General features: G+C 42.5%; 1 protein-coding gene and 1 pseudogene across 6 annotated transcripts in view; both read right to left on the bottom strand.

Annotated features, from left to right (window-relative positions):
• Positions 1-615: 615 nt before the first annotated feature.
• On the bottom strand, positions 616-732 carry LOC136659508 (5S ribosomal RNA; annotated as a pseudogene).
• An 8,329-nt stretch (positions 733-9,061) lies between these two features.
• Positions 9,062-22,077, bottom strand: part of TJP1 (tight junction protein 1) — a 130,913-nt gene continuing 117,897 nt past the window's right edge. For 3 of the 6 annotated variants that reach the window (XM_066636540.1, XM_066636545.1, XM_066636542.1), the window contains 4 exons: positions 21,003-21,474; positions 16,999-17,216; positions 15,368-15,511; positions 9,062-10,724 (listed from right to left, as the gene is read on the bottom strand). In XM_066636540.1, coding sequence (XP_066492637.1) covers positions 10,630-10,724; positions 15,368-15,511; positions 16,999-17,216; positions 21,003-21,474 — 929 coding nt within the window. In that variant the 3' untranslated portion in view covers positions 9,062-10,629. The remainder of the gene's footprint in view (positions 10,725-15,367; positions 15,512-16,998; positions 17,217-21,002; positions 21,475-22,077) is intronic. The other 3 variants (XM_066636544.1, XM_066636546.1, XM_066636541.1) reach the window with 2 other exon arrangements.

The raw sequence follows: 22,077 nt of genomic DNA, 5'->3' as shown, positions 1-22,077 counted from the left end.
ACTTCCTTTAAGAATCCAGGAAACAAGAGTGGAGGTAGGCCCACGGAAGCACTATTTGGCTATGCAAGGCACTGAGCAAAGGGGAGGGCGTGATATTTGGAGCACTGTTGCAGTGCTGACTCTCTTGGACCAACCCTGCCTCAGAGCATCTGAATAGATCAGTTGTCTCCAAAGTGAAGACCGCTGTGCACTGGTAAAGGCTTCCCCAGTTTGGATGGCGCTTGCCATTCCATAGGGGAGCCGCCACACAGTACCTCCACGCGCCACCAGTCTTCGTTGCATCCAGCCACTTCTGCCAAGAAATCCGGGCACAAAGCCTGCCGGAAGCGGCTGCTCACAGCAAGAGGCACTGAATGTGCAAGTCAAGCCCAAAATCGTCCACCTGGGACGGAGTGTGAAATGCTGCCACTTCCTGTTCAGGGCCGCAGGGCCTCCAAGAGGAATTTTATCAAGGGGTACAAAGTTTCTTTGGGGCCCCTTCCTTTCTCCATTGGATCATAATTTCGATGAATTATGATATATAAAACAATGTAGGCTTATACAAAATGTGAACGCTAGTCTTCACACAACATATGCAACAGTTGGCAACCTTCAGTCTCGAAAGACTATGGTATAAGCCTACAGCACCCAGTATTCCCAGGTGGTCTCCCATCCAAGTACTAACCAGGCCTGACCCTGCTTAGCTTCCGAGATCAGATGAGATCTGGCATGTGCAGGGTAACAGTTGCTGACATCTTCTGAAATCCTAGAAAAATTTCTGGCTCCTCTCCTTCAGCTCCCAAGCCCCCTTTTTGACTCCAGGCCCAGATACAATATACCGCCTGCACTCCCCACTCATGAGCCCTGGTGAGATCAGAAAATGTAAGATCCCAGGAAATTTCTGGGCCCTTTTCTTAATAATAATAATAATAATAATAATAATAATAATAATAATAATAATAATAATATCAGGTATTTATAAACCGCCTTTCTTGGTCTTTATTCAAGACTTTATTCAAGGCGGTTTACATAGGCAGGCTTTTATTTAAATCCCTTATTAAATAGGGATTTTTACAATTTGAAAGAAGGTTCTTTCTTTCAAGAACGACTATATTCAAGGTGTTTCATTCCGATCTGGCTTCACATTCTGGCCTCCATCCTCCCACGCTCAGAGCAGATGGAATAGCTCGGCTTTAGCTTGTCAGCTGCTTCAAGGTCCTTGGGCTCCTGAACCTCCTTTTGGACCCTGGGTCCAGGTACAATTTACCCCCTGGACCTCCCTCTAATCGGGCTTGTTGTGCCAGCCTCAGTCTCCAATGCTCTCAATCCCAGGATTCTAAAAGGAAGAGGACAACAGAACAAAATAAGAACTGGAGAGGATAGGATATATTTGCCCCCCCCCCCAGTCTTTTGACACTCCAGAATACATCTTCACCTTCAACTTCCGAGGTTTAAAAACAATGATTTCACTGTGATCAGTACATTATTTCTCTGGCGGTTGTTCTCTAAACCACCCCTCTCCCAGTTTTTTTCTTGTTTGGTACCTAAACATCTTTCTACGATTTGCATTTTGATTATTGTTAGGTTTATTGCAATATCCTATGCACTTTAATATGCTTTCACATCTTCATAAGCGGCTGCCTAAAGACCACAGCAGCACAGATATTTGTTCAGAAAGGTCAGGCACACGGAATTTTATCAAAGCAATAGCTATATAAATAGACAAAAGCTGCGACCACCTTTTGACATGAGCTGACACACATTGACCTGAGACAGGTGCACTGATGTGAATTCTCACACTCTCCCTTAGTGGCTGCAGGTATAGGCTGGATGACTGCAGACAAAAGTAGCTGTCAATGCCGCATCCTTTAGAGGGGGAACAAACTGAGGCTGCAATCCTAACCACACTTTCCTGAGAGTAAGCCCCATTGAACAAAATAGGACTTACTTCTGAGTAGACCTGGTTAGGCTTGTGCCCTAAGAGCTTAACACCTGCAGAAGGCAAAAATCCTTTTATGAATCTTGGATTGTTGAGGGTTCCCTTCCCAATGTCAAAATATATCTGGTTTAAAATCATGCCTAGCCAAGCAGGATCTTGAATGTCCCACTTGGGGCTGGCCCAAGACCTCCTGCCAGTAAATGCCATCCTATGGACTTTGTGGCATGCCAGTGGCTCTCTGGTTTCAAAGAGGGAGTAGAACAGAAGAGAAAGTGGGAAGTAGAGTCAGGACATTCTAGCACAGCGTTCTTCTCTGCCCCATACTTCAAATTCAGAGATCAGGAGCAGCATGCAGTGACAGGTTTCTCCCTACACCTGCCCTGTCTCAGCCTCGCAGTCATGACTGTGATCCTGCTCATTCTATTATCTATAAGTATCACAGTTTACTACCCTGCACATGCCCCATCTCAAAAGATCCGTCTGATCTTGGAAGCTAAGCAGGGTCTGGCCTGGTTAGTACTTGGATGGGAGACCGCCTGGGAATACTGTGTGCTGTAGGCTTATACCAGAGTCTTTCGAGACTGAAGGTTGCCAACCATGCCCACAATTTACTATGAAGGTCTTCCATATTAGGGCATCCACAGTACAGCCTGCTTAACTTTCATCATCTGGGCATAAACATGCCAATCAGAACACTGCATTCCTTTTCTCAGTTGTAATTAACTATCCACTAGTCCTGCCAAGAAGCCATGATGCTTCAAGCCCACAATAATCCCTGCCTGTCCTCAAGATTCATGTTTGAACTACTATGGGGTGAGCAGCTGGTTCTTTGTGTGCACGAACACAGGGGAAAGATCAGATAACCAGGTGAGTTAAAAAAAAGGAAATGTGCAATGATGAAACTGATTACAAAAAAACAAAGTCTGAAGCACTTGTTATTTTCTTCTTGCAAAATTATCATAGCTAGGTTTAAGAGGCTTTAGAAGAGCACTAGTCATTTTGATGCGATGCCCTCAGTTCTGTTTTTTAAGAACTATCAGTTAACTTCTCTTAATGTCAGCTTTTACATCCTTTACTGCTCATGTCAACGACAGTCGCGGTCGACAAAATGGACAGGTGATCATCGATGCCCGTAGCTTGACAAAATGAGATGGGCATCTCACTGAGGCACTTAAAACAGTAAAGGCGCCAAGGAAATGATTAAGGTGACCCGGTTGCTCCAGGATGCAATCCTGCAGTTTGGTTCCTTTAACACCATTGGCTTAGTTCAGAAGCAGATCCAGCGCTGCAATAAACAGTGCTTTTAAGCTACCCCAGGAGACACGAGAAACTATGGGACCAAAAGATATGGGACTTACCTGTAAAAATTTGACATTTAGCCAAGGCTACTGCCATCTATTTTTGCGGCTTAAAAGCTGTAACATTTTTATAGATAGATTTCATTCTTTGAAGACACAAAGTGGCTCCTACAAATACCTCTATCCTGCTTCCCAATGGACAGTATAATGGAGAATTTGCTTTTCCTACAAACAATGGATGAGCTGGGGTGGGTGGGTTAGTGTCACACTAATTTACTCCTCCTTGGGAGAAATGCAAGAAAAGACATTGTAGAGGGAGAGAGACCAGGAGTCATACCTGCTTCGGTCCTTTCTGCCTGCCCCTTCCATCCAGTGCTAAATCTTATTAGGTTCCTACTTTCTCCATTTTGAAGTTCATCCAAATCCCTCCTCAAAATTCACAAATCCCAGAGGTCCTTTTGGTTCATTTCCATTGATCCTCATACCAAACTGAGCTCGTTTTAGGTGCATGCAGTTGCTTGCATTCTTTACACCTTACCCTCATCTCCCTCACTTATTTTACTCAGAAGTTTTAGACTGTAACCTCCTTGGGGCAGGGGCCTACATATGCAACTCCAAATGCACGTGCACGCACACACAGAAATGTTCATGTGCGGAAAGAAAAGAATCAAAACTGGCAAACTGGGGCAGAGGTTGTCTACATGTGGTAGAGACCCTTGTAGGGGCAGGGGGAAACCTGTGTGTAAGGATCACACCAAATCCACCCAACAAAGGCCTAAATGCTGAATGTTGACACACTGGATTAAGTTCACAACACTTACCTGATCAGTACATACATGTGTATAAATCCATACACATACACTGGTGAAAAGGGAAAGCAAGAGGAATGTCATTGCTGTCTGGACCACTTGAACAACAGAGCATTTAAGATCTGTAAGCACGGTGTATTTATGTGAAAGCATGGGTGTGTCTATTCATCTGGCCCCCACCCATGCGCTGCAATTCAGACAAGGTGCAAAATCATTACATTGAGACAATTTCCAAGCGCAAGTTGCCAGGTCGCCTCTGCCACCGTCCTCCTTTGGGGAATCAACTGATGTCTTGCTTGCGCACCGGATTCTCTGCCTGGTTATCCTCATCTCTTTGCTAGACAATTGTTCAGCTGACGCAGCAAATGAGAGAGAAAACTGAGCATCCTTGTGCTTTTTTGTCCCTTTAAAAAGTCATTCTGGGGGAAAAAACCATTATGATACAAACAAGATCTCAACATGGCACCATGTACACTTTTTGGAGTCCAACTCCTAATTCAGGGCAATATGGCACATTTTAGAATACAATACCCCCAAGATTTAACAATGACCCTCTATGCACACTATATTCAAGCTTCTGAAATACAGTATTAGCACTGTTTCTACATCCAAAAACTACCCAGTTTCCACTTTTATTGGAGATGTACACGTACACAGGTCTGTTAAGATGCAACTCAGTGGTTCTCCTCTAAGTGTATCAAGCTTGCTGATCAGTCACAGTTCCAGAATCCTCTGCTAAAGCATCCAATGACCCCATAGTTCCTTATGCGAAGATTCCATCAATCATACTACAGAACTTTTCTATAGATAAGGCTAGATGACATCAGCACTTATACCGTTTCTCCAAAAATAAGACCTAACCTGAAAATAAAACCTAGTGTGTTTTTGTGAGAATTGCCGAAATATAAGACCTACCCCGAAAATAAGACCTAGGTGTGATCAAGCCCGGAATGGGGGGGGGCAGGCAGGTGGAAGGTGTCCTCTGGCGGGGGCGGGTGGACGTGACCAGGAATGCTGTACTCCCGTGTGCGCCACCTAGAAAGTGCCTGCTGGAAAGCTACCTTGGGCAGGGGAAGCTGAGGATGAGCTGAGGTGGGAAGCAGCAAGCGAGGCAACCCTGCTTACTGGGCTCTGAGGCTCTCCACACTTTCCAGGGAGTAAGTCCCATTAACTATAAAGGGACTGACTTCTGAGTAGGCAGGCAGGCATCCTCCTGGGCATTGAGGAGACACCCTCTCCATACCTTCCAGGTAGTAAGTGTCATTAACTATAAAGGGTCTGACTTCTGAAAAAAATATAAGACAGTGTCTTATTTTCGGGGAAACAAGGTAGAAGCAACCTCACCGCTCACATAGCAGCATTCCATCTTGAAGGGCAGCTGGTACATTATGATCAGCACAAACTAATGAGAATCAATTCCAAGTTAATGTTTCTTTCAGGTCCTGTAACAGCCTGATATAACTTGCAACTTCCTAATTCTTCACTGACTCATTTTCATGTTGGTTCTAAATCAGCAACATAGAATGGGTTTGTTCTCCACTTCTTCAATTTTCAGGTTTCCCCAATTCATACCTTGAGATGCGATGTCCACATTTGTGAACTATGGTTAATGCTAACATTCAAACCATGGTCTGAAGTGAATCTGCAAAGTACGATTTGGAAGGTAACATTAACCCAAACTGGGCGTGCCAAATTTGGGTGCCAAAGCATCATATAGCTAAGGGATGCTCAGAAATGAAAACTGGTGTGCAGGACAGGAGGGAACCATACAAACCCTCAATGGCTACCCAATTAAACCACTTCTGCCAAATGTTGCATATACATGTGATCAAATGTGTACACATGGCAGAAATGGGTTAATCAGACTATGGTTTGAGGAATTAGAAAATAGCATCTGAACTGCGCCTGTGTGCAAGGAATAACGAGAGCTATTTTGCTGGATCAAGTACATAACTTGTAGGTAGAAACATGACACCCTTCAATGAACCAAAGCATCTTCCACATGGGACACATTATTTGAGCTAGTTTCTGTGTACTAGTTTAAGAATTATGGTTGGCTAATTTTAATCAGCATTTCATCAAGTTTTATGGCATCATTCTCATTTTGCTGGCTGTAAGCCACTTTGAGTGCCTCACAACAGAGAAGAATTAAACCATTTTTGCCCAATGTTGTAACAGGGATCGAATATGTACACCTGAGGGCTGAGCAAAAATGGCTCAGCCCTCACCTGAGGGCTTAAGTAAAAAACTTAAAAATGTGTTGCTCTTCCCCAAATATGTCCTCATCACCTGTTAATACTTAAACCCTCATCCCCCCCCCCACACCATGCTGTATACCATCTTCAGAAAGCACTATCAGCAAAACACCACCCTCCAAATTGTTGCCGTTTAGATCACCACTGTTATAATGAACATGCATTTTCCTGGTGAAGATCACAGTTCTTTCTTTGATTGGGGTAGTAGGGACAAACATTTCTCTTTGCATTCCGCACCCAAAGCAAGCCAACTTCCCCAGTCATGAGATCTGACCCAATGCTGTATTGGTACTATGAACCTATGGAACTCAATTCCCCACACATTGGTTTTTCTTCTAGCCTACATTTCCAAACACAAGATTTATTCATACATTTTCATATGGGACAACATGCTTACCTTGCAATGACTTTTTCCTGCAGCCTTTTTCTATGGGTAAACATAAGCCTAATGTTGCATATTTGGGTGCTGATCAGGTGCCGTAGTTACATTTGTACTGGAAAACTGCATCCCGTGTACAAAATCTTCAGACATTCACATCACAACTCTCCCTCTCCTCTGACCTAGGTGCAAGCTTTTGCCAATGACTCCTCTGCTGCTGCTTTATCACAGCTAGCAAACAAAATCCTGCTTCTCACCACCTTATCTATACTGCTTTCACTACTTTTGTACTCAACCTCTATTTCAGAGGATGCTCGTGTTTTTAACTCTCCAAGACAATCTGAAAAAGGAGCCTATTAGCAGCAATGTGTATCCTGTTCCTATTGGAGAACTCTACCCTCATGACACTTCATCATGCACAATCTTGTGAATTTTAGGAAGGGCTCTTGACAACCAGGGTAGCTGAACCCCAGATATATTCTACACCTGTGTGAAGATACAGCAAGCCTTCCATCTCCTTTAAGAATGAGGTCTTGCTCATGGAATTGTAGTTTAAGCCCGACTGCAAACCCAGAAAAGTTTGCACTGGGTAGGGATTCATTGCATTTTTATATGCTGTGCAGAAGGCTATATTAGCCAAGTTATCACAGAAAGATCTCCTGCATCATTTTTTTTCTAGTCACGCGCTTGAATGAAGTATTGCTAGAAACATTTTTGAACATAGAAATGATCAAGACGTTCTAGCAGCCCAACAAAACTGATTTTGGGGTATGATCTACAGGGATTAGATAGAGGGATTAGACCTAGTTTTCAATAGTTGTAAGGAAGTGAGCACCAGTCAGCAAGAAGATCATGCATTCTATTCTGTCCTCAGATGTTTGAGAGCCAAATTACATAGATCAGCAAAATAGTCACCTGGTAGACAGGATTCCCTTTTAAGCTTTATGCTGTAGCAAGCATTAGATAAATCCTTGCCTCTTCTGTAAGTCCTCTGAACATGTCAAAGGAGCGGTAATGAGATAGGCCGCTTGTAAGAAGCTTGGCTAGTAAGCCAAGCTGATATTTATGGACCCCTCTGTGAGAACATTCAAACATACAATTCTTTGCACTGGCAGTGTAAAGAGGTTAAGTTCAAAGGGAGCTGCACACTTCCTTGTTCTGCTGATAACTTTGCTTGGTTTGTCCCAGAAAGGTGACTAGATACTGACCTGTACTGCAACACCACATTCGAAAGAATGGGGCAAGAAGAAGACCTTGTTGCTTCGAAGGACAGTAGGTGCATACTTAGGATATGGAAGTCACATTTGCAGGAAAATGCTAGATAAACGCATTTATTGCAAACTTCCCAAGCATGGTAGCAGGTGAATTGTTGAAAACAGCCCTGAAAACACTTGCTGTCTTTTCCTTTTACTGCTTTGTACACACAGTATATACCAGTAAGGCAGGAACAAAGGCTCCCTATTAATACAACCTTTGTGCTTTAAAATCAATTAAGCCACATCTGGATAGTATAGGAATGCGCAACATAATGGGCAGAGCTTAGCAAGCTCTTTATCTGTTTAGAACACACTCCATGACAAAAGAGCTGCCACGGCCTCCTTTTAAGAAGAGTTAATCCAATAATAATTTTGCAGTTTTAGACAAACAATAGTTCATAAACGTGGCCCAAAACAATTTAGGCAATAAAGTCCTTGGAAATGTTCAAAGGCCTCTTAATCTCTCTAGGCATGCAAAGATGTTGCAGACTGTAATGCATTTTGCAAATGTTTACAGTCCTGATGCCATGCCCCAACCATGTGTAGGTATGTGCAGCATGACATTCTAGCCAACAATATACCACAAGGGCTATGGATGGTGGTCCTTTAAGATTATAATGGAGGTTTGTAGCCTAAGAGAAACAGGCAATAACAGATCATGCCACTAGAGTGTTGTGCACTAAGAATATTCGCATAACAAAACTGTCTTAACGTATTCCTCAGAATATCTGTCATTGAGCGATGCACACCTGTGCAGGGAGGGCTGTATCTCAGTGGTAGACCTCCTGCATTGCTTGCAAAAGGCTCCAGGTTCAATCTCGGCCTCTCCAGATAAGGCTGGCAGAGACCAGATGTGTTCAAAATCCTGGAGATCTGTGTTGACAATGAGTTAAGCCATTTTTGCCCAATGCTGCATATATGCAACAGGGATCAAATGAGTATGCCTGTAGACTGGGCAGAAATGGGTTAAATGGGCCAATGACCTGACTCCCTCCCCATGTTCTCCAGCCCTGGGCCTCTAACATATTTCAAGCTGGGTAAAGCTCTTACTCTTGATGTCAGAGTAACAGCCAGGTCATCAGCGCCTCATGCTATTCCAATGTGTGCAGAAAGATGTTTTAGGAACAACAAGATACTGGAAATCTATTATTTTAAAAACAGGTTTTATTCTGTATATTTAGAAATGTGTAATTTTTTATAACGGCAAAGAAAAAAAATCAGCCACACCCGAATAGCTAAATAACTGATTAACAGAATGCAGTGCTATATTATCTAAACAGAAATAGTGCTGATGTGCCATAATAAATTGTCTATTAGTAAAAAAATACATTTCCGGGCACATAGTACAGCATCCTTATCACAAATTACAGTAGGGATACTTTTTTTTCTTCAAGAATGTAATCAAACTAGAGAATTCCGAGTTAGTCTTTAAATGCAGCACTTAAAAAGGTAACAACTTTTGTGCATTTTCTTTTAATAAAAAAAGTCCTTGTTTTCAGGTACTGTAGAAATGCTGCTTTATTGCTGCAAGATGTCAAAGTTCAAGGCTCAAAAGGTATGAGAGTACAAAGATATTAAGAAAACTTTGTTTTGTATTTTTATATATATTTATATATATAAAAAAGGTAAAGCTTATAAAAGTTAAATTTACAAACCAAGAACAAAAGTGGTATGCACGAGTTATATACAAGCCATCTATAACATCTATAAATTTTCAAAATGCATAGCAGAAAACATACCATCATGATCTTCAGGTTCTCCTCGGGTTGATCAGCACAAAAAAAAACCCCAACTGTATTTTCCTCCCTCTCTCTGGACTGACAATTTTACAAAATGGATCAGTTTCTCAACCTGTCTCGAGATGTATTTATCTAAGTAAGCACAGAAGCCATACAAACTTAGTAGTACAGAGAACTACGATGATAGCTAAGTCTAGTAAAAACATGAGGGTAAGGCATCCCTGCTGGTTAATATGACTGTAGTAGATGTGGTTAATTTACAGATCCCACAAGAGGCAAATGAACCATAGTCATACCACATGCACTTGCTTGCTCTGTCTCCCCCATGACCAAAAGGAAAAAAAAAAAAGTGTTCTTCATGTAGGATTAGACATGCATGTATCTCTTCCCCCTGCCTCCCCCCCCCCAGCAGAGGGGTGGGGAGGGTACCTTCTCCATTTGTGCTAGCCAAAAAAAGTTTTTATTTCCACGTCATGGGCAAAATGCATCAAAAATTTGCCAGTTCTTTAAAAAAAAAAACAGTGACCACATTAAGTCTTTGCATATTCTGAACACACAAAGGTGTTTTGTTGTTTTAAATATATATAAAAAAGAAAAAAACGAACAAAAAACCTTTTGTATGAAAAAAGGTCCAATTTAGCAGTGGATTGTGAACCAAAATGTCAGTTCCTCTGGAAAAAAAATTGCATTGCTTCTGTGGTAGTGTAAGAGTTTCAAGCTATAATGCGTCAGTAGTGTCCGGTTTAAGGAAAGTCAGAGGGAACCCACAGGAACCTTAATCTGGCCCTTGCTCTGCCGCTCAATGGCATGTACCCTGACCATGGTTCAAGAATGTACTCACTAACCATTGTTAGTACAAGCAAAGATTGCTTAACACTAAGAGAACTGTTAATACTTGAAACGAGTGGTTCAGTTTCTAGGCAAGGTTTTTTTTATCTTGGTTTCACACTTAAGTCAGTCTGCTAATGTTAAAGGTTAGAAGTGATCTATTAGAACTGAGACACAGTTTGCTCCGACAAGATAGTTTGGATCCCCAGGAAGAGACTTGTTCTGCCAGGTTTTGGGGTCACCTGTGGGAGGAAAACAATGTAGTAGTTTAGTATCTGTCATCAAAAACTGAACAACTCGGACAATACAACCTTTAAAGCCTAACAAGAATGTATTGTGCTGTGACTGGCCTCCTCTGTTTTTATCCAGGAATGTACAATTTACCTAGGGAATAGGATTTCAATTAAAAAACTGGAAACTGATTATTGGGGGAAACTCAAAAGCAGGCTGCATTAATGCAGCCCAACAAGGCCCTTTGGCCTTGTGACCTCACCCTGCAGGACTGCATATAGTAATTTTATTTCGGCATGTAATTAATCTGTGGAACCTGCTGCCACAAGATGTGGTGATGACACCTGGCCTATGTACCTTTAAAAGGGGATTGGACAGATTTATGGAAGAAAGGTTCATCACCAGTAATGAAGTCAAGATGACTGTATGCAACCTCCAAGTTTCAGAGGTAGTCTCTCTGAATGCTATATGTGAGGGAGTGGCAGCAGGATACAGTTATCACATCCTGTGTGCTCCTTGAGGCATTTGGTGGGCCACTGTGAGATGCAGGAAGCTGGACTAGATGGGCCTTTGGCCTGATCCAGCAGGGCCGTATGTTCTTATGCTGCTCACATTTTAAGATATAAGAAGCTAAGAGACCAAAATTCTGTTCTCAAGTTACCCTTCAACATAGACTGAACCTGTTACCAGAGGGGTGGTTACAGTGAACCGGGTCTTGCTTGCAACCTCTATTTATCCATCCCTCAACCTCTGCACCTTCAGTTAAAGAAGAGAATGGGGTCAGCACACAGCTACTGTTACATGCACAAGGAACAGTGCTTGCAATGTACTGCGAATGCACAGACTACCTCCAGGTTCAGCTGAATGTGTAGAAGTTTGAGATAGTGGGGAATGCTTCATGCAGTCTATGCACAAAGGATAAAGTCAGAAGGCAACTGGAAAAGCAATCAGTTGAAAAACTTCAGAAATTGAAATTCTAGATACTCGTTTTATCCCAATGAGCCCTGAATAACCACCAAACTGTGGGATTCAAGTGGAACTAGGCTGTCTTGCAGACCTAGCTCCACCATGCAAATTCACTTGCAACCACTCCAGAGAATTGACTCTGGACTTCATTGCACATGGGGAATATGTTCAGATGAACACAGTCACACCATCACTGCTTCCATTCACTTATCCACATGGGCAGCAGAGTTCCAAAGAGAATCCGCCCTGACTCAGCTCTCCTCTTTTCCATGTTTTTTCTCTAGCAGCAGCTGCTTTTGTCAGCAGTGCCGGGCGAAATGCAGAAAAAACCAAGAAAGGGGAAAAAAAGCTGGAAATTGGTGGAAACCCTGGAAAGCCCCTTTTCAACTGGAGAGGTGAATGAACCAATGTTAGAAACGTTCAGCAAATATTTGGTTAATATTGGTATTTGTAATTGGGTTTATGTTCTTTAAAACTTCCCCTGGTTCCTTCTACAAATACGCTGCCTTTTTTTATCTGTTGAAACTCATTTAAACAACAGTTTTAAACATATATGGCCTTGTTTCAGTATTGTAGATTAACTACTGAAAAGTGAACATTTTGGCGTTTAAGATTTAGGTGGGTAGCTAAGGCCACAATCCTAAACTGTTTTCCAGCACTGACATAAGGGAAATACAGCTCTGAGGTAAAGGAACAAACATTCCCTTACTTTGAGGAGGCCTCCGTGAGTGACACCCAACTGCAGGGTGCAGCACACGTCCCATTGGCATTGCTATGTCAGTGCTGGGAAGTGGGTTAGGATTGCACCTTAAGTGACTTGCAGCACCATGGGTGCAGCAGCAACTGTGGCCACAATGAGCCATGTGCTACAAGTCTAAATGTGGTGATCCTATGCACACTTACTTGAAGCAGGTCCCACTGAATGAAGTGGGATTTACTTCCTGATAAAGATTCATAGGATTAAGCAACAGGTGAGATGATAATCTGAGCCACGTTGACTAGGTTCCTAAGCACATTAATTCCACATCACCCTAATCGCCTCCTCCTGTCATTCCACTTGGAAAATATCATGTGTCATTTAATACAATCACAGAGTAATGCCACTAGTGTAGATCCACCACTTCTGTGACTCTTCGGTTAACATTCTCACATGCACACGCATGCTTTTATGATCCCTCCAGTATTAAGCAGCAGGTTAGCCAAGGCTAGATAAAAACAGTCACGTTCACACAGAGATACAATTATGCGGTTCTACAGAAGACAAAGTTCCACAGTTCTTGAAAAACTCATGGAAACAAACATGATGCACACAATGACCGATATGCTGAAGTGATGACGACACCTGAAGTGGAGACTTAAATATTATGAACAGCTTTGAACTGGTTGGTGTAGCTGATATCCTGGTTTGCGCTTTAAGTTAAGATAGCCAGTGACGTTATCCCAGGTACCAAAACGGCATTTTGTTTGCATAAAAATAGATTGTCGGTTCTTTTAAAATATGCTTTCAGACTGTGGATTGTCTTTGGGGAAAGCTGTAAGCTTTAGATAGATTTACTTGGAGTTTGTAAACATAGGAAGGCATCCTTGGAGAGGTGAGGCATTGTGCTTCATAGACCACCTTCCTCATGTCTAGTGAAATAGTCTGAAAAATTTACAACTTTTGTTCCACAGCTTGAAAAGTGCAACTTGTGGACACTGCAGTTAGAATAAGCAGATACCAAACAACTTAAAACCGTACAATGCACTCAGGGACTTAACCAAATTGTCCTGTGGCCCATTTAGAAATTGGGAGTTAGTTGCCCAATGAGATGAGATGAATTAAGAAAATCCATTTTAAAAACAAGTGTGCCAGTACATCTGATTTTTTTAAATGTGTTGCAGAAGAGGTTAGTATGTATAATCAAATGTTCATTTCAAGGAGAGAACATGGAAAACATGTTAGAAAAAGCTTAAGGGGGAAAAGAGAGAGAGAGAGCGAGAAAGAGATCCCATAACCAACTAATTGTTAAAAAGAGAGAAAACAAGTATTTATTTAAGACACAGTATGGCTTACACATCAGAAGACAGAGTTGGCCAATTGTGAAGTTGTCTCAAGGAGCAAGATTACTGATATAACACCACATTTAATAATGTTAGCTGCAGCAAGGGATGTATAGCTCCAATACAGACAGACAGATGACACCCTTAACACACTTGAGCGCAGGAGCACACACAAATATACTCTAACTTGGAAAAGGAAGTAGTTCTCTCTCATGGTAGCAGAGATTAATTCAGAAGGACCAGCATAATTTTTTTTCCTTTCATTTCAAGTAAATTCATGAACAGGTTCATCAGTTACAAAAATAATTGAAAAGCATGGTTTGAAGGCAATATATGGGTTATACGTGGCAAACTCTGGATCCTTTTCACTCGAAACTGTCCATTTTCTAGCACTTTCATTTTTTTGTTTTTGTTTTTTTACACACAGTTAAATAGCTGCATGCAACACATGCATAGAATACCAGTAAAAATCAACCGGCCAAGTTTTCTCTAAGTAATGGATCCCCATCAGAGAAGCGTCTGATGCTCTATTTTTTTTGTTTTGCGTTGACATTGTGGCATTGAAAATGATAGATACATCAGTGACAAATAGAATACATTTTTAAATACTGTACACATAAGTACATTGCTTTTATATACCATATACAGATATGTATACATTAAGGGTGTCAAAGAGATTAGTGTTAAGTGGCTGAAAACACACACCCTTAAGACATTTATGTCCAATATGCAGAAGAGCCTCATTTTTTGCTCAAGGCTGTAACTTTGCAGCCACTTCATGAAATTGCTTGAAATTTACACAAGACATCTATTCTTACTCTCTAACACTTTTGTCACCAGGTTTTTGGCCAACCACGCTTCCCCTCCTTAAGTCGAACGGGGGCTACAGCAGCTACTGGGGAGGGAAAGCACAGGTATACCAATCTGCAGCTAGTTCTCAACTATGGGGTAAAAAAAGGACCATCTCTCCATCACATTTCAGAATTTAGAAGGAACTAATGGAAGGAAGCCCAAATTTGTATGGCAAGTCCAGATGTGTAAAAAAAAGAGAGAGAGAGAGAGCTGCACAGGACTCTTCTGCAAGAAAGGCTGCCATTTCTTTGAACGGTCAAATTTATACACAACAGCTGTTGCATTAAAAAGTTTGCCCAAAATATAAGTGCTTTGGCTCAATTTACTGGGACTGCTACAGTGTTCTATGGTAAACAAACAAAAATGGTTACAAAACCCAACTGCAATTTCTTAAACACAATTTACAAAAAAGAGTGTGACTTTCTCATCTTAAAGTGTTTTGCAGCAGTATTAGTCCTTGAGAGAGGGAAAGACAGAGAAAGAGAGAGAGAGACAGAAAGAGTGTGAGAGATCGGAAACAAGGTAGATAATTGTACCATTGAATGGGCCAATGACAAAAGTACAGTACTATATTATCTACCTTGCTATTTTGGTTTATCAGTCATGATTTTCTGCAATGACTTTGCATCATGAGTCAGTGTGAGAAAGACACTTGTAATGAAAATGAAATGGAGAGCTGACACAAATACAGTGATTTAGTAATATCTTTATATTACAGTGTCACCCTCAGTCAGGTGAGTTTAAATTATACGATAGCACCCAAAAGCCCCAAAAGGACAGAGGGAGGACAGCATACCCGACGAGGAGTCGGAGGATTTTAGAGCAAAAGACCAACCATCAGGGGTCATAGACGCACAATGTGGTAAGCGTAGCTCCACTGGCTTCAGGAATTTTAGTCCATGGGGCCCACACATTACCAAGGGGCTGAGCAGCGTTTCACCTGCGGTAAAAGAGCAAGGCAGACAAATGTTAAAAGAGGAACACTTCTCAGACCCAAAAGCACCTACACACAAGGCTGCACATCACACCACATCACAGCAAGAGCCAAGATCCTTAAGGCTGATGAAGTCAATGAGACCCTGGAGGAAAGACATCCTTCACTGAACCAACTTCAGAGAGGAAATTGGAAAATTCCAGCAAAAAAAAAAAAAAAAGTGCTCAGCTCCTGTTAGTCCTTCATGGTAACCAGAGTCCAGAATTTCTCTCCATGCACACCCTGCCGCAGTTGTACATATAAAAACTCCAAACATGTGCTTAACAGATACAAAATGTACAGTCTAGATTTGCAACATGTTACTAGGAAAAAGAAGCATGGGGGACAGAATTGTTGCTTTTACATTTTCATTTAATGCCAAACTCACTCAGAGGTTCCTTTCAGAAATAAGATTCTAGCATTTACAGTGGACCAGCCTTATTCACGGGTCTGGCATGCACATTCACTATCCGTGGATGCTTGGGTCCCCTTAAAAAAAATGTTAAAAGTAAAAATCAGTAAGAAAATAGTCTTCCCTGCCTTCTCACCACAAAATCATGCTGTTCACAGGGCAGTCTTCCGTGCTCCTGTAAACCACTTCCAGGTCACGTGATGCATTCTGGGGCAAGTCAGGGCCAAGGGAGGGGTTGCATGACCCGGAAGTGGCTTAGAGGAGCACACAAGACTGCAAATGGCACAATTTTGCAGCACTAAGGTAGGGGAAGGCTATTTCCTCACTGATTTTCACTTTTAAAAAAAATGCTTTTAAAAGGGATTCCAGTATCCATGGATATCAATATCCTCGGGGGAGTGGAACCAAACCCCCGTGGATACAGAGGGACTACTGCATTGTTATTGCAATCTTCAAGTTTACAGCCATAGTGAAAGGGAGAGGACCTTGGGCAACGTTTCTGAGGATGTAAGTCTTCTAACTACTTGAGAAGATGCCATTAAATGGACGTATCAACATTAACCACAGACCACTCCTCAGAATTGATGGCCCTATCCTCCGACAATGTGGCACAAAAAAGGAGGTTATTCTGCATAGCAGTGCCAGTGCATTAAGAAATGCTTTGTCCATCTTTCTCCTTGTGAATTTTCATGTCTCCAATTCTTCATTTTTCCATTGTTCTGATTGTTAATGTCAAAAGTGAGTTAAGCTCAATTTTTCATGTTCTCAGGGGAACTTTGAGCAAAGAGAGGGACGCTTTGCCTCACCCTGATGTCAGGATGAGTGTGTTTCCTGATTGGAGTCATGACTCCAATCATCAGAGGAAAGATGTCTTCCCCCTAAGGTTTCAGCTGTCTTCCAGCTCATGTGAGAGAACTACTATGTTCAGACTATTCTTCAAGAGTAAGTTTTCCCCTTGAAAAAAGAGAGACAGAGAATATTCTCTTGCTGAAGCAATAACTGGACTGAGCAAAAGAGAAGGAATTACCAAGGAGTCTCTTACCTTTCTCTTTGTCTAAAGGCGGGAGGATACTATTGTCTCGGCAGACCTTGAAATAGATTTCTTGCTCTATCCCCTCTGGAATGGCTCCTTGTGGAATAATTATGCTAACACCAGTCTCTATGGAGCTTAGAACACCACCATTGCTGTTAAAAACTCCTCTTGCTGTGGCTACTACTGTATGTCCATCCTCTTCGTCGTCATCTTCCAAAGCAGAAGGACTAAAATCAGATACACAGAATTATTTTTGCTATTACAAGAAGGGAAAAGTTAGTTGAAGGTTGCAAGAGGAACATTAGATTCACCAATTTCATGGCCTTCCCAAAAAAACAACCCCCCCAAAAAACCAATTGCTTTTTTCACAGAGTCAGTCAGGTTATCCATTTTCCCACATGCCAGCCCTACAAAGCATCCAACCAAACACCTTCCAGACGCATCTACTAGGTTGTGCAAATCACTATTACATGTTGGACAACTAGTAACCAAAGTGGCAAGCAGAAGACACCTTTAAAAGTTATTGATAGTCCAGTATCTTACAACCTTTGTATCAACAGTGTATCACCCTTAGTGCAACATCAGCATGAAATTAACAATAGTTCAATGCTATTGAACTATTAACAAAACATACAATGCTGCAGGGGATTCCCCCCCCCCCCGTGGATACCAAATTCCACAGATAATGAAATTTGTGGGGGGCCCACACTGCAATTACTTACCTGGGGGGACGCGTGCAGCTTCCTGACCTCTTCAGAAGCTTCCTAGACACAACTGGAAGGCACTTCCATTCTGCACCAAAAGCACCTTCCAGTAGCGCCTGGGAGGTCCTCTGAGGCCCTCCAGCCATGGGCTCAGCATTCAGGAATATTCAAATCCATGGATGCCAAACCTATGGATAAGGAGTGCCCACTGTATATATTCCAAAATGCTCCTTTTCACAAAATCAGGCAATGTACAGCGGAAGGGGTGTGTACATATGTGCCGTGTGTATACACATGTCACCGACATTCATAGATCCTTCTACAAAACACTAGACCCAAAACCTGTTAATGAATGAGCAGGCATGAAAGCTATTTATAAACAGCATTGCTTACAGATAAAATCTTCTGTAAACCCATGCAATGTTTTTGAATACTGAAATTCTTCTAAATAGGTATCTTAAAATAACTTGCCTCTTCCTTAAAATGGCCTCCAACCGTGGTTCCTTCATCGGCCAAACAAGGAATCCAGTAAAAAAACTTACCACAGTCCACTAAGTTTTAATATGCTACAGTGTTCTCCCCTTCTAATGAAAAAGGAGGGTGGAGGACAGTTTCCTTTAAAAAGTTCAGCAGTGTCTGCATGTGTTCAAGACCACCACTCAAGCAACATTAATGGGAGTGGAGCAAAGCAAGCAATATGAAAAGAAAGCAAACTGGTTTTTTAAAATCCTATTCAATCAATTTTATATAAATATACATCTGTTCTGCTTCTCAGAACAGACACAATAAAGCACCAATAGGTTTATGGTTAAGTGCATAATGACGAGGGCCTGGAGCGCTGTCTGGAAGCAGTGAGGATCTGGATGGGGGCTAACAAGCGGAAATTAAATCCGGATAAGACAGAGGCTCTCCTGGATCGGAAATCCTCGATGCAGGTGCTGGATTATCGACTTGCTCTGAATGGGGTTGCACTCCCTCTGAAGGAGCAGGTTCGCAGCTTGGGGGTCCTCCTGGACTCGCAGCTGCTCCTGGATTCCCAGGTGGCGGCTGTGGCTAGGGGGGCCTTTGCTCAGCTTCGGCTGGTGCGCCAGCTGCGATCGTACTTGGATCGTGCAGACCTGGCCACGGTGATCCATGCCACGGTGACATCGAGGTTAGATTACTGTAACGTGCTCTATGTGGGGCTGCCCCTGAAGACGGTTCGGAAACTACAATTAGTACAGAATGCAGCGGCCCGTGTGGTCACTGGAGCCAGGCGGTTTGACTCTGTCAGCCCGCTTCTCTGGGGGCTACATTGGCTGTCCATTCGTTTCCGGGCCCAATTCAAGGTGCTGGTTTTGACCTTTAAAGCCCTATACTGCTCTGGGCCAGGATATCTTAGAGACCGCCTACTCCCGTACAATCCGGCTCGCCATCTCAGGTCATCAGAGAAGGCCTTTTTGCAAGTGCCGCCACCCAAGGAGGTCCGGGGGGCGGCTGCAAGAAATAGGGCCTTCTCGGTAGTGGCACCAACATTATGGAACTCCCTTCCCCTTGACTTGAGAATGGCTCCCTCTCTTGAGAGCTTTTGGCGAGGCCTGAAAACACTGTTGTTTAAACAAGCCTTCTGATTTCTGGCCTTCTTAACTTTTTTATACATCTTTTAGTTTTACAGCTTGATTCCTCGGTGATCTGCTCTTTTACTCTTTTAATCTGACTACTGTTTTTATGGCCCTGTAGTGTGTTTTTAAATGTTTTTATCTGCTGGTATTAATGTTTTTAAAATCTATTGTTTTTTTTAATATGTTGTTAGCCGCCCTGGGTCCCGTTAGGGAAAAGGGCGGGATAAAAATAAAGTTTTATTATTTTATTATTATTTATTAAATATCTGCTTTGGAAAAACTCTTCCACCAGAGAATTGTTTAAATGAATTCAAAATCTAAGAACATAAGAACAGCCCCACTGGATTAGGTCATAGGCCCATCTAGTCCAGCTTCCTGCATCTCAGTGGCCCACCAAATGCCCCAGGGAGCACACCAGATAACAGGAGACCTGCATCCTGGTGCCCTCCCTTGCATGTGACATAGCCCATTTCTAAAATCAGGACGTTGCACATACACATCATGGCTTGTAACCTGTAATGGATTTTTCCTCCAGAAACTTGTCCAATCCCCTTTTAAAGGCATCTAGGCCAGATGCCATCACATCCTGTGGCAAGTTGATCTGTGGAACTCCCACATGCTGAGTAAAGAAATATTTTCTTTTGTCTGTTCTAACTCTCCCAACACTCAATTTTAGTGGATGTCCCCTGGTTCTGGTGTTATGTGAGATTGTAAAGAGCATCTCTCTATCCACTCTACCCTTCCCGTGCATAATTTTGTATGTCTCAATCATGTCCCCCATCAGGTGTCTCTTTTCTGGGGTGAAGAAGCCCAAATGTCGTAGCCTTTCCTCATAAGGAAGGTGCCCCAGCCCCGTAATCATCTTAGTTGCTCTCTTTTGCACCTTTTCCATTTCCACTATGTCCTTTTTCAGATGTGGTGACCAGAACTGGACTCCAGCAATACTCCAGGTATGACTTTACCATCGATTTGTACAACGGCAAATATTAGCTATTTTGTTCTCAATACCTTTTCTAATGATCCCAAGCATAGAATTGGCCTTCCTTACCGCCGCCACACATTGGGTCGACACTTTCATCGACCTGTCCACCACCACCCCAAGATCTCTCTCCTGAGCTGTCACAGATAGCTCAGAACCCATTAGCCTATATGTGAAGTTTTGATTTTTTGCCCCAATATGCATTACTTTACACTTACTTACATTGAAAGTAGTCTCTCTGGATCTACTTAAACACTGTGCATTCATGGAGAAGGAATGCAGAGTGCTGTTCTTTTCCTTCGGAACAAATACGTTACTCTTCTAGTGGTCAGCAAAGTCTACACCAGCCAACTTACACTGAGTATTTAGTGTTTTGTTAATGAAAGATATGGGTATATTATGCCTACCAGTTCGGGATTCATAAAGCAGGTCACTTGCCAGGCTCGACCAAGCTGAAGTAGTGCCCAAATAACATCCCAGACTCCCACCACCCACATCACCTCCTCTAAACACTTGCTGGGAGAAGAATACGGGAGGCGATATTCTCCCTGGGATCCTTCCAAGGCCTGCTACTGGTAATCCTTTTGAATTAGATTGTGCCAGAGACTTTGTATGCTCTATCACTGAGCCATGGCCCCTACCAATGAGTTAAAGTTTAGCCCATCCATTACAGCTGAACTGTCTGCCTTAGGACACAAATGCATTCATGTAAAAGAGAAGCTGCCTTACCTTACAGGAATGGCTTTAGGCACAGCATTGATGTTATTGGGTTGATATTTAAGCTTGTCCGCCTGTACAGAGAACGTATCCACGGCGCTGTCAAAGTCAGGCTGAGATGAGCTGTGTGCTTTTAAAAGTGGTTGGGGAGAATTCTGAGATTTGGAGGGCAATTCTGGTTTATGCTGATTCTCGTCCGGCAGGAGGTTATGGTTGAATTTTGGGCTTTCAAACTTGCGTTCAAATGGCCGGGCGGCACTTGTGTAAGGTTTTGTCGTGAAGCGGTTGTACGCAGGGGTGACTGTTTTCGGAATCTGGTCTGTTCCATTCACCGGCCCTTTATCAGGGAAGCTCTTCTGAGGATAGTAGGTGGACTGCACAGTGTCTTCTCGGCTAGAAGACCTGAAAGTTGCTGGTTTGTTTTGAGATGAAGGTGGCTCAGGTTTGGACAGGGTGGAGTTCTGGAAATCTGGCACAGAGTTGACTGCAATGGAATACGAAAAAAGATAAACACAAATGGCATGCCAAGACAGCATGTTTAGGTTTTCATAGGATTTCACAGATAGGGTTGGGTGCATGGCATGATACAGAAAAACCATAGAATGTGGTACTGGGTTGTAGAAGTCAGCTAAGAGTTCAGTTTTCACTTTAAAAAGACTGTGAAGCTATGCTTTGAAGTGTGCGGACAACATCTGTTGAATTCTCAGGAGCCACTGGGATAGTAGAAGTGGTGCTGACGCTGAACAAGACTGTCCAATGGTCTGGATGTCCACGGTCTCAGCACCTTGTGTAGCTTGTGGCCCACTCCCTATCACACAGTTAGCCCAACTTAATTTTATCAAAGTTATCTAAAACAAGAAACACGTATATTTGCATAAACGTATGGAGGTTGCGGAATTTAGGCACGGGGCTTTAATCTTCACATGGAACATATAGAGGGTGTCTTTATACAGCCCAGAATTTACATTTTTGATCAGGGGTATATCACTTCCAGGCTTCAGGACTGGATGCTTTGAAAGAAAAGTACTGATCAGGACCTTGAAACTAGGCTAGAACCCCAATGTTCTAGGGTTACCCTTCCACATGC

This window comes from Tiliqua scincoides, chromosome 8 (genome assembly GCF_035046505.1).
Source record: "Tiliqua scincoides isolate rTilSci1 chromosome 8, rTilSci1.hap2, whole genome shotgun sequence".
In the NCBI taxonomy this organism is placed as follows: domain Eukaryota; kingdom Metazoa; phylum Chordata; class Lepidosauria; order Squamata; family Scincidae; genus Tiliqua; species Tiliqua scincoides.
Note: the sequence above shows the minus strand (reverse complement) of the source record. Positions and strands in the feature narration are given on the sequence as shown.